Source organism: Macaca thibetana, chromosome 6, assembly GCF_024542745.1.
Source record: "Macaca thibetana thibetana isolate TM-01 chromosome 6, ASM2454274v1, whole genome shotgun sequence".
In the NCBI taxonomy this organism is placed as follows: domain Eukaryota; kingdom Metazoa; phylum Chordata; class Mammalia; order Primates; family Cercopithecidae; genus Macaca; species Macaca thibetana.
This window is the reverse complement of record NC_065583.1, coordinates 59,539,184-59,555,166: the sequence shown is the minus strand read 5'-3', so window position 1 is coordinate 59,555,166 and position 15,983 is coordinate 59,539,184. Positions and strand designations below refer to the sequence as shown.

Below are 15,983 nucleotides of genomic sequence, written 5' to 3'. Positions count from 1 at the left end.
CTGGCTTGGGACTGCCCCTTCAACTCTTAACATTTTATGAGTGGGTAGAGGTGGATGAATTTTCAAAGAAGATCAAAATAGAGTGAGTAGAAAGGAAAGAAGAAAACTGTCTTGGAAAACCAAGGGAAGAATGTTTGAAGAAAGAGAAAGTGGTCAAAAATGTCGAATTTCCATTGGATTTCAGGGGCTTTTTTGGAAATCATTGATGCCCTTAGTGACATCTTTTAGTAGACTTCATGAGGATGAAAATCAAACTGGATTTGTGTGGCATGCAGAAATAGAGATACTGAGTTTGGATGTCTCTTTCTAAAAGCTTAATTCTCCACATAACTAAAGAGGGGGTGGTCCTAGTGAACTATGTAATGAGGATGTTTATTTAGTCTCTAATGAAAATGACTCAAGCATGTTTAAAAATCAGTGAGAAACAAATGTGTTAAAAGGAAGAGAATGACAATGCTATGGTAAAGGGATAATCCGTAGTAGAGGTTCTAGGAAGGCAGAAGAGAATGGGCTCTAAAAGACAGTTAAAAGATTAACTTCAGATATGTGTAGTGGTATATCTTGTATTGTAACTTTATTTGTAAAGGAAGATGGGTCATGGAAGTACATTTGCATTCATGGTAGTAGAAAAATGATGGTCCCCAACTGATAATTATTTTCTCCATGCGATTGAAAGAAAGAAGGGAGGATGGAGACTAGAGGATTCAGGACAGTAGGCAAAAGTTTAAAACAGGCATTGTAGAGTGAATTGAACAGAAAAATATAGGATGGCTAGAAAGAATGGGGGTCCACTTGAGGTTAATTATGATGAATTTATAGTAGACAGAATGTTACAAGTATTTGCTATTGGCATACAACAATGAAGAACTCAGAGTGTTTTTTTCATTCAAAACTATGGTTTCTTAACCAGAGGGATAGGAGTTTAAGAAATTGGCAAGTGTTTATCATGTATCTAAACTGCGTAAAAAGAGGAACATGTAAAGGATTGGTGGTCCTAATGAAGTCAAAGATGGTTGTGGTGGGTGGAGTTGAGCAAGCAAGCTGATAGAGGTTGTGATCACAGTGTGGAATATTTGAATTAATGGTTTTAGAAATTGAATATTATGAATGAAGACAAGGTTGACAGTGTAGCCATGGAAGTGGATGGCTGAGATAGAATAGATTAGGTCTTTAGAAAATAAGTAAAGAAGTGAAGATATAATTATCAAATGGGCTATTCAACTGGACATGTAAGTTACACAGAATGATGGCAGAACTTAGGGTATAAAGAAGTTGTAAGTTGGTTGCTAATATCTTCAGTGAATAAGGGAGTGAATGATGTGAAGGGTAAGAGAAGATATTATTAATTAAATGGAAGAGCCTTAAAGACACAGGATGATGTTGATAATGTTATTTTGGCAAGAAGAATTTGAGGAATTTTGTGTGCCAGGCACTCTTGCAGGACAAAGAAAACACTATATAAATATTACAAGACTCCTATTTTCTAGGAGCTTGCTGTCTATAGAAAAAGACAGCCACGTGAGCCATTAGTAACAATGCAGTGAGGTAGATGCTTTAATGACAGAATCTGTATAGTGGGGGCCGCAGGGATGGAGTGGTTATCTCTAACTGAGGAAGTCATTGAAGGTTTCACTGGAAGGACTATATCGGAACTGAATTTTATGTAGTCCCTAAAGTGAAGAAGGGGAAGAAGGACATTCCAGGAGTAATTTTTAAGATGTATGCCTCCTAACTGTGATAGACAAAACATAAACTCCGTGATTACATGCCATTGCACTGAAAGCTATTATGATGTGTATTTTTTTTTATAACTAGAATTTCCATTTCTTGGTCTATAGCTCTGTTTTTTGTTCTTAGAGTTAAACATTGTTCTCTAGTAGGATGATTTAAAGTATGTATTTGTATATGTGTGGCGGGGGGAGCATTTATGTTGACATGCACATATGCTTGCACACAATGCCCTTGTGTTTGTGGAGCTGCTTTTAAAATTATACTTGAAATAATTTATTACTAAAAATAATGAAAGGTTTGTTTTTATAAATAAATAAAATAAATTGCTAATTAAAATAGTCATTCAACAAATTAAATTCCTACCCTTATGAGTGAGGCTTTGTTTTAAATGGTGAGAATACAAAGATGAATATGACAGGTTCCGATTTCAGGGAACTCACTGTTTATTGTGTTCCAAGCCCAGCAAGATATAAGTGTAACATTAAAATACTTATCTCGGGTAATACCATGACTTTTTAAAAAATTATAACTTGTTTTTCTTAAGCCCTTAGACACATTTTTAGACTGCTGATTTATTTCTTCACTATTTATGGAAGAGGTTTGATTACATCAAGCTATGAATATAGTTAGACAAAAAAGGTAAAGTGGTAGACTAAGTCTACAATATTAAGACTCAAAATAAAGTGTGTTTGTTCCTGAAGTAAGTGTGTTTCTTCTAATTATGACTTTATTCTTCAAAGGTTGTGAAGATGAGAAAAGAAGTGAAGAGAATTCGAGTTTTGGTTATCCGAAAACTTGTCAGGAGTGTTGGCAGACTGAAGTCAAAAAAGTTAGTCATTTAAAGTCATGAACTTGTGACTAATAAAATGCCAAAAGTTGTTTTTATTTGATGCTTTAAAATGTTTAGGGTGGGATATAGAGAAGTAATCAAATATCTTACTCATACAGCATTTTTGTTTCATATGTGGAGATGATGTGAGATAGAATGTGCTGTGTCAGCATGCCCTTCTATGGTTTGGACATCATTGCTCAAGATACAGGATGAATTTTTCTGCTGCTTTTGCAAAACTCTCTTTTGGTCTTTTCAGAATAAAATTCCCTTGGGCTTATCTGTTTTATGTTATTAGAAGTTATTTTAAGATGCTGATACAGCTTAACAAATCTAGTAATACCTTAACAATCAGTTTTGAAGATTTTATATCACATTTTTTCTTGAATTGCTAAGCAATTTGAAATCTTCAGTACCTTGTGAAAGTGTTTATTAGAACATTGTGTTCCATGTAATTTTTTGGAAAAATACAATATTTTGTATTTTCAGTATCACTAGTGTTAGTGAAAAAGTATTTTATTTATAGTTCTTCTTATAATGTAAGCATGAATACTTAGCCTTCAAATATGTTTTGTTCCTGATTAATTTCCTGCTCTTTCATAAATATGTCAGAATATAGCCCTTCTTTATTTTTTTCTTAAATTCCAGAGAGCAAATTTTCATTAGATAAAATTGTAGCCAAATTCTAATTGTAACTTATGAAATTTATATTACATTAAATATACTATTGATTGATTAAAAAAGTGTTGTTAAGGAACTAGAGAAGGCAAACTGTCAGCAATGATAGTCATTAATACAATGCCAAGACAGTACTTATTTTTGCCAGTTACTGACATATGGGTTTGTTTAGTAAATTGAGGTTTCCTTTGGGAGTGGGGAAAATGGGCAGTGTAGGATAGTGGCATGTTTGTTGTTTAGAGATTTATTACACTTTTCTAAAAAGAAATGAAGTGATTATCCATTACAGTATGAGTCTAAAAATTAATGCTTTGCCTGGCTACATATTGTAATGTATTTTTTGCAGGGGTACTGAAGATGCACTGTTAAAAAACCAAAGACGGGCGCAACGATTGCTTGAAGAGATCCATGCCATGAAGGTAAGGACTTCTGTGGGTGTGAATGTGCGTATGTTTCTGAGTATCCTGTTATCCTGCGTTTTGTTTGTGTGTGGTATTGCTTACTTGAATATGCTTGAGAGTTGCCTAAGATATCTTGTATCAGTCTATTTGGTGAAAATGTAGTACATTTAGAAAATTGTAATGTTTAACCTTGCATTTTTCTATGTTTTTGACTGAATTTGTTAAAGTGCTAGGCTAATTTGAGTCAAAATTGTGCCAAACTAAAGTCATCTATGTTTAATAATGCCTCATGCCGCAGGTTTTTAATTTTTACTGTAACTTTAACATGAAGCCAGTTCGAGAATTAAAGTCTTCACGCTATTTGGGAATGTGGATGGTGATATTGGTGGCTGACATCATGCTTTCCTTGTTGCCAACTCAATAAATTTTATGTATTGGTATCTGCATTTTATTCAGTTCTGTAGTAACTTCAAGTAAAATTAGTGTTAGGCCAACATGATCCCATATTTTTGTTTTTTTTCAGTCAGACTCTTCACTAGCATAATTTTTAGGTCTTCTCGCTGCTCTTACTTTGAGGAAACTTTCATTTACCAAATGACATGACATTAAATGTCTGGGAGACTGTTTCACTGTAGAACTTAAAAACAACATTTGGTCCCAGCAATTTTCTTAATTGCAGGGTCATTTTGCATGCATGTTTGCCTATTATATTTTGGTATAACTTTCAAGTTTTGAATTAGGTAAAAGAGAAAGAAAACTCTCTAACAATATTTTAATTGAGTTAGGTTATCAAAGCTTCTCACCCTTTCTTCCTTTTAAAGGGATACTAAAGTGTTTAATAGGACAAAGTTATCCCAGTTAATCTGAATAAAAACATCTAGGAAACGACTCTTTGATATGAAGTATATTTGTTTCTTGTGTTCTTCCCTCCCTTCACTGCACACTCTTGTAAAATTCATGGAATCCATCTGATAAAACTTTTCTTTCTCAAAGTTATAATCCCCTTTGTATCCAGTCATTCAAGAAGAAAAAGTATTCTGTATTTGACTGTCAGTGATGATTTGTGTCTCTGTGGTTTGCAGATTATTTAGTCTTTTTCATATACCTTTTTTTAATGATAGTCCTATGAGAAATAAAATTTTTAGAGATTTTGCCTTGAGAATAGCAATAAAATAGGAAGTTACAATTTATCTCTTTCACTTTCTCTTAACCAAGGTTCTTACTAAATTACATTGCCTACCTAAATTTTTCCCTGTAATTTCTTCTGAATAGTCATTTTTGTAGTCTTAAATTATTCAGAGGCTTTGAGCTACTATATAATTGCTGATTTTATTTTACCATGGAAAGAATGTTGTGTATGTGTGTGTATGCATGTATATATATACACATACACACACAATGTATAGTTGGCTACTCTGACTTTAACTTCTTTTGTAATGCTGTTTAAAAACTGGAATAAACTGGAATTTAAATATTTATATATATATGTAAAATATATATATGCACACACTACATTCTTTCCATGGTTTATTATATATAATAACTTGTATGCAGTGTACGAAGAGTTTGAGAACAAAAGATACTCAATCTTTAGAATACTTCCCTGTTGTAAATTTCAGTGATACATTTGGTTAAGTTAATTAGAAAGAAAAGTTGTCCTTTTTGATCTAAATGTAAAGCCTGTTTTCTTTTTTTTGTTTGTTTTGAATCTCATCAGCAAAGGGAAATCTGATTCAGTGATAAAGTTTGTAGTTTACAAGATTACCACATCACTACCGTGGTTTGGTTTGGTTTGGTTTGGTTTGGTTTGTGTTCTATTTTTCACTGTGATTATGCAATGGAATGGTTGCATCATAGAAAGCCAGATTCATAGCCTATGTATTCCTTGAATTCATAAAATTCATAGTATGTATATGTCTTGAATTTGTAGCAGGAATTAGGGCATACTGGGTTGGCTACTGTGACTTCAACTTCTTTTGTAATGCTTTTTAAAAACTGGAATAAATTTAAATATAAAGTGAATACTAGAAAGACTATATATTTGCTGTTCTTAGATGTCAAATTTTATTCCTTATTTATGGTTCCTTTACAAATTTTTTTGTCTTTTCTAAACAAAGCAAATACATACAGCATTTTTCTTAATTAATAGGTCATTTGTAATTGTCTTAGGAAGTGGTTATTACCTACTTGAGAGTATCAAATAAATGGTGACAAAACAAACTCTCAGTCTTAATTAAATTTGGAGAAAAGACCTCTGCTTATTTATTTTTCCAGAGAAATTTTTTCCTTGGCTCAGATACTGCTTCATTTTTATAGTCTTATTGATGACATACTGTCCTATTCTTGCTTTCTATAATAATAGGGTATTTTGTTGCAGGATGACTTCTTTGTGAAGAAATCCTAAGTATTTTTAGAAATGAGAGTTTGCTTTTTCTGCCCAACCAAGAAAAAAATTGACTTGATCTTTATCCTTTAAAATCATAGGTTCTAATTTTATAGACTATGGTGTATGAAACCCAAGTCTTTGCTGCCTTTTCTAATAGTGTCTATACTTTTAATGTTGATATTAGTAGAAATATTGGCTTCTAAAACAGTTTCTTTTTCTTTGAAAGTTAGTTAAATTAGCTATCAACATTTAAAGATCAATAAGTTACTTAGCTGGAAAAGGAAATGGTAAAATTCAAACATATACTGAAATTACTCAAAATGTGCAACAAATCTCTTACTCGATGATGAAAGTAACAACTAGCTTTTACTGAGCATTTACTATGCGCCAGGCAGTATATGATGTGTTTTATATTTACTGTCTCACTAGGTAGATACCATTTTTATCCCTGTCTTACAGAATAGGAAACTCAAGCTTAGAGAAATTAAGCAACTTATAACTGATTATAAAGCTAATTATGTTATCCACTGTAGTATACTGCTTCAGTAAGATGAGAACATCCTGTAATATAGCTAGACACTTTCCTAGATATTGGAGGAGATAATTTAATAAACATGAAACTTGCCATCTAGGAAAAAAAAGACCCAAAGATGTGCAACATGTCTTCAGATCCTTTAATTCCTCACAGGTAAATATACACAGTAGCCTATATCTGTATTTCTTTTTTTTTTTATTTGAGACGGAGTCTGTCTCTGTTGCCCAGGCTGGAGTGTGGTGTCCCCATCTCTGCTCACTGCAACCTCCGCCTTCTGGGTTCAAATGATTCTCCTGCTACAGCCTCCTGAGTAGCTGGGACTACAGGTGCCTGCCACCACGCCTGGCTAACTTGTATTTTTAGTAGAGACAAGGTTTTGCCATGTTGACCAGGCCGGTCTCAAACGCCTGACCTCGGGTGATCCGCCTGCATCAGCCTCCCAAAGTGCTGGGATTACAGGCGTGAGCAACCACTCCTGGCCTATCTGTATTCTTTTTTAACCTCTTCCTCTCTAAGGCTGTTACTTCTTCCTATCCTGAATATTCTTAATATGAGAATTTATGTGTTCTTCTTTGAGACCTTGTTCTGCCTGCTACCTCTTCTCCTCTAGTTTAAAACTCTCTCCTTTTGTTTTATTCTTCCCCTAGTTTTATATTCTGAAATCTATTATTAAAACCAACCTTTGAGCTTGTAATCAGTAGTTAGGACCACTTTGTCTCAGGCTTCTGCACAGCTTGATCCTAAGTGGTTGTCATTAGGAGATCACAAATAAAAAAAAATAGTATAGGTTATAATCTGTAAAGGCATAAAAGTTAAGTGAAATGATATATCATCAAAATAATATAATTATATCATTTGAACCTCATCACAACTCTAGGGAGAATCCCATTTCAGAGGACATGTTCAGAAGTATTCTAGGCTGCGTATACCCCTTAGATTGGAGGTTTATCGTTGTATGTATTCATATACTCTTTAGAATTTTGTGATGTTTCTGGTTATATATGCTTTTTAAAAAGTTATTGAGTTTTTTTCTATAGTTTCACATACTGTGGTTTTGGTAAATTTTTTTCCTATGAATGCCTAAACAAGTTCCTTCATAGGGTAAAAGATACCTTATTGAAGCCTGTAAGTACACTGTACTGTGCTAATTAGCTATGTCAACTTGACATTTTGTTCGTTTATTCTATGAAAGTAATCATATTAAAAGTATCATTAATCTTACACTATAATTATTTCTGACAATTTTATTTATGAGCTAATATGTTATCAAATCAGACTCAATGTGTTAGAGCTCTTACCTAGAATCAGCTTTACTAATAATTGTAAAGATGCAAATAGTCAAAGGGGACAGGTGAAGCAAGGAGAGAGATCTGGGACTCTATGTAATTCCATAGGCCCTTCCTTTCCACATCAGACGTGTACTTTCTAGCGCAGAGTCTCCAAATGAGGAAGTCTGGTTATTACCTCATATCAGAGAGCATTTACATTTGGAAACTTCTCCATGTAATATCCTCAGGTTATATAGCTTACATGATATTCTCCAGTGTGCCAGGCTTCATAAACCCGTAAATTCTGGGTTTATTTTAAGCATCCTTAACAAGGGACAGCCTACTAAGATCATTCTTCAGATAAGGACCCTCCTCCTAACAAAAACTCATTATCCTGTCTACCAGAGGGACTGCTTACCATCATGTTAACACGAAGACTAAACTGCATCACTTCCCTTTCCTAGAGTTTCCTCCTGTTAAAGGAAATGAATAGATCCCAAGATAGCTACTTTAATTCTCCCCTCCCTGATATGTAATAATCTTCCTTTTAGCTTTTCTTTTGTGTTTCATGATGTATAATACTGTATTTATACTTTAACTTCCAACTTTTTGGAAAATACTTCAAACCTATAGAAAATTGTAATACTGCAATATGATAATAATAGTGCATTGTATCACATGCATTTTTGTACCTTTACTATCAGTGCTGAATTTTCTGGCACTTGATTTAAGTGCCATATGCCAGATTTCTCCATTGTAAAGGTATCTTTTCGGTTTGCTGTTACTAAGTAATCTGTGAAATGATACTGTGAGACTGTGTGAATATCCTGTAGTCTTTCACCCAGTGATTAATGTTCTATGGCAACATCTGTTAAAATATTTTTATTGTTTCTATTTCTCTTCTGCAATAATTTATTTCTCTGATAATATTTTCATTCTTTGAGAGGAATTTTTTTTGAACACCATCAAGGATGGTGATAATAGCTATTTTTGTTTATGGAGAAGAAAAATGTTCTTTTTCCTTTCCTGTTCATATGCTGGGTAATTTTGGACTGTACCCTGGCCATTATGAAGTTGCAGAGATTCTGGATTTGGTTATTTTTCTCGAATAAGTGGCTGTTTTAATGAATTTTCTTGGCTAGATTTTAACTTTAAACTATGTTTCTTAGACAGCAGTTCCAGTTTCAGATTGGATCTTTTGTCTTTCAGCAAGATGCTTTAAATCTACTACTTATCTGAACACTTAAGATATTTAGAGATTTTTTCTGTCTCTCCCTTCTGGGCTTACCCTGCTCTCTCAGCAGATAAAGTATCCTGGATTCATTTTTTCAGGGGTAGCTCTGCCACTGTTTCTAAATCCTGCTGATTGCAGTTGGCCTTAGGCTAAACCTTGAAGAAATGGTAACTACTTGTGCTGTACAGCTTTCCATCTTCTTTCCTCCAAGTAAGCTTGGTGGACCATCCATTAGAGTCTGTCTGTTTCCATTTACTTTCTAATATCTTCAGATAGGCAGATAGGGCTTTTGGGTAGCATGTCCAGGTGTTACGGTTGTTTTCAGGATTGGGGGTATGGGGATGATTAATCATGTTATCTTATTCTGAGGGCCTCAAGACACACTACAGTTTTGATTTTAGGAAGATGAAGAAGAATAAGTAAAAGAGACTGAAAAAGTGTAGCCAGTGAAGGAGAAAAAGAACCAAGAGTATTGAAGAAACTCTTTCAAGAAGGGAATAATGAATTAGGTGTTTTTGAAATGAGCACATTTAAAAACACGTTCAAATCATAATAGACTTCCTGCCTCTGGTGTCGCCTTCAGATCATGTTCTGCACTCTAACCAGTGACCTTTCTAAAATGCATATCTAATTGGACTTCTTCCCTGCATGATATACAAGACCCTTTGTGGTCTGTACTCTAGCTACCCTTCTGTTGCTTCTCTATCTTCCACTTACCCTGTACCTTTTTTTTTTTTTACCAGCTAAACTGAATCCCAAACTTAGCAGTTTCATGTCCCATTGCCTACATCTGAGTTTTTAAACATAGCACATCTCTCCCACCTGAACAAACACTTCCTCTTCCTTCAACACCAAATTCTTATGTTATTAGCTCTAGGAAACTTTCCCTGGCACTTCTGGAACTCTAACCCCAGAAGAATCACTTACCTACTCTGTACAGGCCCTTTTACTTCGTGTGTTTGTGCTATCATATGGTATAGCAGTCTGCTTTCATGCCATTCCTGCTGCTTAGAGAGAACTTCTTAAGAAAATGGGTTATTTTACTCAATTAATTGTTCCTAACACCTAGTAATGTGTCTGATACATAGTGAATGCTGCTTGACCAGCTGACGGAGTGATTTCTACTGCAATTTTTTTTTTTTTTTTACATGTTGGCACGTTTACAATGTTGAGGTTGTTCTGAGTCTCTAAAGATAAATGGAATACTATGGAACTGTTATTAAGAAAAATCTGTAATCAGAGGCTTTTCTTTTTGCTTGTTAAGTATCAGAAACAGGAGGCAAAAGGTTCTTCATTTTATACAGTCACCTTAGCCAATACCCTAAGACCATATAACTTCCAATTTAATTGTTTAAAAGGTAGAACTTTTGTTTCTAAAAGGAGAGCAAGAAAGATGTCCTGGTTTGTTAGCCTTCTGTACTTAACTGTGACCTTTGAAATTATAAACAGGAAATCATAGCACTATTTTAGAAGATCGGTATATAATGCTCTCCTCACACTCATGAAACAGCATTCAGTAACAGATCATCATACTGAAATCCCAGTTTGCTTTCTGACATGTGGTTTCTACAGCTTTAAGTTACTATTTTGTATAGGTCATATTCCTGAAATTCTTACTGTTGCATTTTTAATATATAGGGGTCATGATTTTCATTGTAGACCATGTTTATGTAAAGTCTGTGATTGCCTTAAAATATTCTTGTCTTCTAAATAAGAACATATGTGAAAAATAACAGTAGTATATATCATCTGTTTTTGAACTTGCTTGCTTCTGTTTGAACACAAAGAACAAGTTGCAGGCCTTTGTTGGCAAAAGAGATGAAAATGCTATTACTATTTACTGAGTCATAGTATACAACTAAGTTTTAAATAAGGAACTGATTCTGGAATTCTTTACCTAGATAAGCCTACTTCAGAGGCTACTGAGTGTATAAACAAGATTCAGCAGTATGAAGGAAGAAAGCAGTATAATACGGCTTTTTAAAAAAATATTTCCCATTTATTTTTGTTTTGTTTTGATTTGATTTTTTGTTTTGTAATTCTGGAAATTTGAACCTAAACCTTAGCCAAACATTTCCTAATAACTGTGAAAGTATCCAAAGCATTTTTAAATTATTAATTCAAAAATTTTGGACAACCAATACTACTATCATGATTCCAGTCTGAAACAATATGGTGCTTGAGAAAAGAGTTAAATATTACAACATATTTTGTTGGAAACACATAATAGGAGACAAAGCGCCCTAGAGAAAAGCAGCAATAGGATCAGTAAGTAACTGGTCTTACAAAATGGGATGTTCTTTTTGTTTTTTTAACTGGATATCACCTCAATTTGGGGTTAAATGGAGACAAATTATATGCAAACAGTAAGCTTTTCTTCACAAGGCCATCCATTTTGTTAGAAGGAAATGTCCAGAATGAAAAAGGTTGTTCAACTTATTTCTTAGAATACAGAAGTGTTCTATGTAGAATCTTCAGCCTGATGTAATTGCTGGGTGTCATTTTCTCTGTCTGCCTCTTTGAACCTGATAGAAGTGAGTCATTTTATATGCCAACAATAATTTTGATGTTTTTATTTGATATAAAAAATGTGATCATGTTTAATCACTTACATTAAACAAGCTGTTTTGCCTGATTTTCTAAAAAGTATTTTACTGTGAGAGATAGGACTGTATGGTAAAACAGAAGTTTTGGGAGCTTCATTTGACTGCATTATTTGCTAATGTTTATGTTGAATTAATATTTTTTGATAAGATGCAGATCATTCTACAATTGAATTATACAAGTTGTTTAAGCTTTTGTTGATTGACACAATTATTTTTATATATTGATGAAAATAATTTATAGGTGAAAAATGCATTAAGCTTAGTTTTTAGAATATGAAGATTCAACTTTTGACATGAAATTCAACTTGGAATTAAAGTGAGACAGTACTATTTGTAGACATTTAGTAATTCTTTAACTGGCTGCCAGCAAAAACCTGACACTAGTAAAATTTCTTAGTAGTAAACTTACTTTGTTTTATTATATTGTTCTCCTGTTCAAGACCCTAAATTAGCTTCCTATTGTCTGCCAGACGGGATCTAATTTTTCATGAGTATTAAAAGCATTTTCATCAGTTGACCCCGGTCATCATGCACAACTGTATTAACCTCATTTCTATGTACATACTACAGTCAACATTATATTCCCTATACATTACGCATTCTTGTTTTTTAAGTTTCTACAGTTTTGCCTGATAACAAGGCAGGATTTTCCACCACATCACACATACTTCTGCAAAATCAGACTATCATTTTCACAGCTTTCACCAACCTCTAAAGTAGTGATTTTATTGGGAAAGATGGAGGATGTATGCATAAGGCTTCATGCCTTAGGGCATATGTCATAATGGATGGGGGTTTTGTGTGATTGGAGAAAGCTCCTCTAGTAATTTGGTTATATTTTTATTGTTCCCACCAACTGCGCTAAACAGAAATTACCCCACTTACTTAAAATTACCCTGCTTACTTCATCCTCATACACACAGTGCTTCGGTAATCAGTTTTTAGAAATCTATTATTAACACATCTTTCTTTTTGTTACTATGACAGGTTATTGGCATGTTATTTCAAACGTGAAACTGTTTGGATTGCCTTTTTACACAGTGTTCTGCACATAGAAGGCTTTCTGTGAAGTTTCTGTGACATGTTTCAAATATAAATGGGCACATCTATAAAAAGATGTGTAAGAGGTTATAGCAGTATATAATTTTTGTTTCACTTATTTGCTGTGGTGAGTAAATAAAATATACAACATCAACATTCCTAGCCATGGTACACTTTAATTTTTAAGAATTTGAATTTCTATAGTCTTTTAATCCATATAAATGGCATAAATGAAATGTTATTTAAGATGACCATTGCCTTCAACACGATTATGAAAAGTTACACTAAAACTTTTCATAATGACAGAGGGATCCAGAACAGAGATATTTTCCAGACCAGCTATACCACACAATCCGTTATCATTGTACAGATTGCATTGTGACTTTAGACCAGAAGCTAAAGTGGCTCTCTTTATTTCAGTTAGCACTGTAGGATTCAAAAAACAAAAGTTTTACTTAATATTTTTTAGTCTGGTACTTTGCCAGAAAAGTTCAAATACTTACTTATAATCTCATCTCAGAACCATCCTCATGACCAAAACATTTTATTTTGGCTCAACAAAAATATATTATGTCTATACTTTGTGTGCGCCATGTTTGGCTAGTTTACAAAAATACAGAAATTAATATGGTGCCTGCCTTTGAGAAGCTTAAAGTCTAATTAGAAAAATGGAGAGAGCTTCACTGTGATGTGTTGAAAGATGCTGATAGACGTATTTGAGGAGGGACACTTAGCACTGCTTGAAGATTCAAGGAAGTCTTTCTGTAACAGAAAGCTGAGTCTTAAAACTTGAGTGAAACTTTAGAAATTGTGGGGTGAAAAACTTAAATTTGTATTGCTTCATTATTTTGTTTTGGTATTGGGTTTTGTTTTTCTTTTTTACATTGTAAAGGAAGTATCTGTAGAATCAAGAAATACAAAGCTTTTAGATTATTAGTTTCTATTCATGAAGTCTGTGTAAGGGAAGATAGTGATTTAAACTCATCTCAACATGATCAAGAGTAAAGATTAACTGCTGTATTTTTTTAATCTAGGTAATAGAAAATAATAAACCTGAATGAAGGACATAGTTATTAAATACACTCTGCCATGGTTCCTGCACAGTGGCAGTGTTTACTGACCTGTCTGGTTTATGTTATATCTAATACTGTGATAACTGAGATATTTAGTGTAACAATTTATAATACCTAACAAGTAAAAATAACTTCAGTATCCATTCTTTCAACAAGCACTTATTGAGCATCTACCAAATGCGGTGTACTTTTCTAGACACTTATGGTATACCTGAGAAGAGTAGACAAAGGTTTCCGATCTTTTGCAATTTATTTTTGTGGGGAGTTGGGGGATTAGGGTAGACAACATAATAAATAAGTTAATTGTGTAGCATGTTAGTAGATTATATACTGTGGAAGAAATAGAGCAGAGTGGGAAGGATTAGGAATGTTGATGTGAAGTAGATACTTGGTTATGTAAGTCTGGAGGTCAGAGAAATTATCTTGGCTACAGATGGAGATTTTGGGGAGATGTCCACATATATATGATATTTAAAATAATGAAACTGGATGAAATCACTGAGGTATTATTAGATAATAGTAAAAGGAAGAGTACCAAGGACAGAGTCCTGGTCCATTCTTAAGTTAGAGAGAAGAGAAAGAACTAGCAAAGGAGACAAAGAAAAATTAACCAAGAATATGGGTCTGACGTAAGTCAAATGAAGATAGAGTATCAAGAAGAAAGGAAGAATTAACAAAAATTGATAGGCCAAGAAAGGGACAGTGCTGCTGATATGTTGAGTAAGAGGAGTACTGAGACTTATTCATTATTTAGCAGCTTGGAGATCATCACGGGCTTAAAATAATGGGATTGATGTAACTGGGATAAAAGCCAATGAAGTGAGTTGGAGAGAAAATAAAGAGCATTTGGAGATGGCAAGTGTTGACAAGTGTTATAATTAGGGTGATCATATAACCAGATTTCCCTGGGATTGTCTTGGTGTTCATTCACCATGTGCCTTATTTTATTCTCAAATGGGCTGTAGTCTGAACAACAAATATATGATCAATGTGGTTGTGATTCATTGCTGTCAGTATGCTTTTTGACACCCAAATTTAGCCAGTGGTAGCCCCTTTAAGCCAGCCTACATAACTTGTTTGAGACCCTAATTTGAACTCCTTTTGTCCTTTTCCGGCATAAGAAATTATCACAGGGTTTATACTTTTTCTGCCTCATATCTGTAATCAGCCATTTCTCTAAGAAGTCCTGCTTCATTGTTAGTGGTATTTAAAAACCAAAACCCAATACATGGATAGTTTTTGATTGGAAGGAAAGGGAGTGAGAAAGTTAGGTAGCCAGTTAGAAGGCATTCTAAAGACAAAATTTTAAAAAGCAAAAATATTACAAAGATATTGAGGTAGAAAATTTAGTCAGGTGATTCTATGTAGAATTGAATGTTAAACATGGAAGTGTGTTATAAAATTAGAGCAGTTAGATCAGGAAGATACATTGAGACCAAGTACTGAAAAGATTTAAATACCAAACTGAAAGTTTGACTTCATTCTGTATTCCGGATGGTGATGTAATGGCCCTTGGAGTTACTCATCCTGGAGTCTGGAAGAACAATTAGGTTATTATAATCCACACAATCCATAAAGAAGTCTTGAACCTAGGAGTGGGATAATGGTAGTACAATGGAGGGAACAGATACAACTGACAGTACCAAAGAGAAAGCAGAAACGGTGATAGGAGCATAACAGAAGCATAGTAAAGGGACTCCCAATATCTCATGACACTGAGCTGTCTAATCCTAGCGGCAGAAGATTGAGATGCAATTTGTTTCCATAGAGAACAAAGGAATAGGTGTAAGAAGAAGGTAGTGATATTTTATTTGGGAAAAAAAGTCTATTGGCAATATGATGATAGAGTATAACTTTATTGAAGTTTCATCTAGAACTGTATGTAAAAAGCAGAACAGTATTTAGGAAATAAAGTTTTTGTTGTCACTGAAAGGTGATCGTAATGAAATTCTCAACTATAGAAAACTATGAAGATTTTGATGTCTCTCACTCTCTCACAAGTTATTTCAGATTCTTTATTTCAGAGAAATGACTCATTTTCAAATAGACCAAAAATCTAGAACTCAGACTTTTCTTGGCACCTTCTAATTTTTTGTATTGGGGATTAATCCCTTATAACCTAAATATACTATTCCAATTTTGATCACACTTTGGAAAATACAAATGTGTTTTGTATTTTATTAAGTTAAAAGCCTGACTCT

General features: G+C 33.7%; 1 protein-coding gene across 2 annotated transcripts in view; it reads left to right on the top strand.

Annotated features, from left to right (window-relative positions):
* Positions 1-15,983, top strand: part of SRFBP1 (serum response factor binding protein 1) — a 61,054-nt gene that overhangs the window by 9,635 nt on the left and 35,436 nt on the right. For both annotated transcript variants that reach the window (XM_050795545.1, XM_050795544.1), the window contains exons 2-3: positions 2,472-2,560; positions 3,585-3,657. In XM_050795545.1, coding sequence (XP_050651502.1) covers positions 2,472-2,560; positions 3,585-3,657 — 162 coding nt within the window. The remainder of the gene's footprint in view (positions 1-2,471; positions 2,561-3,584; positions 3,658-15,983) is intronic.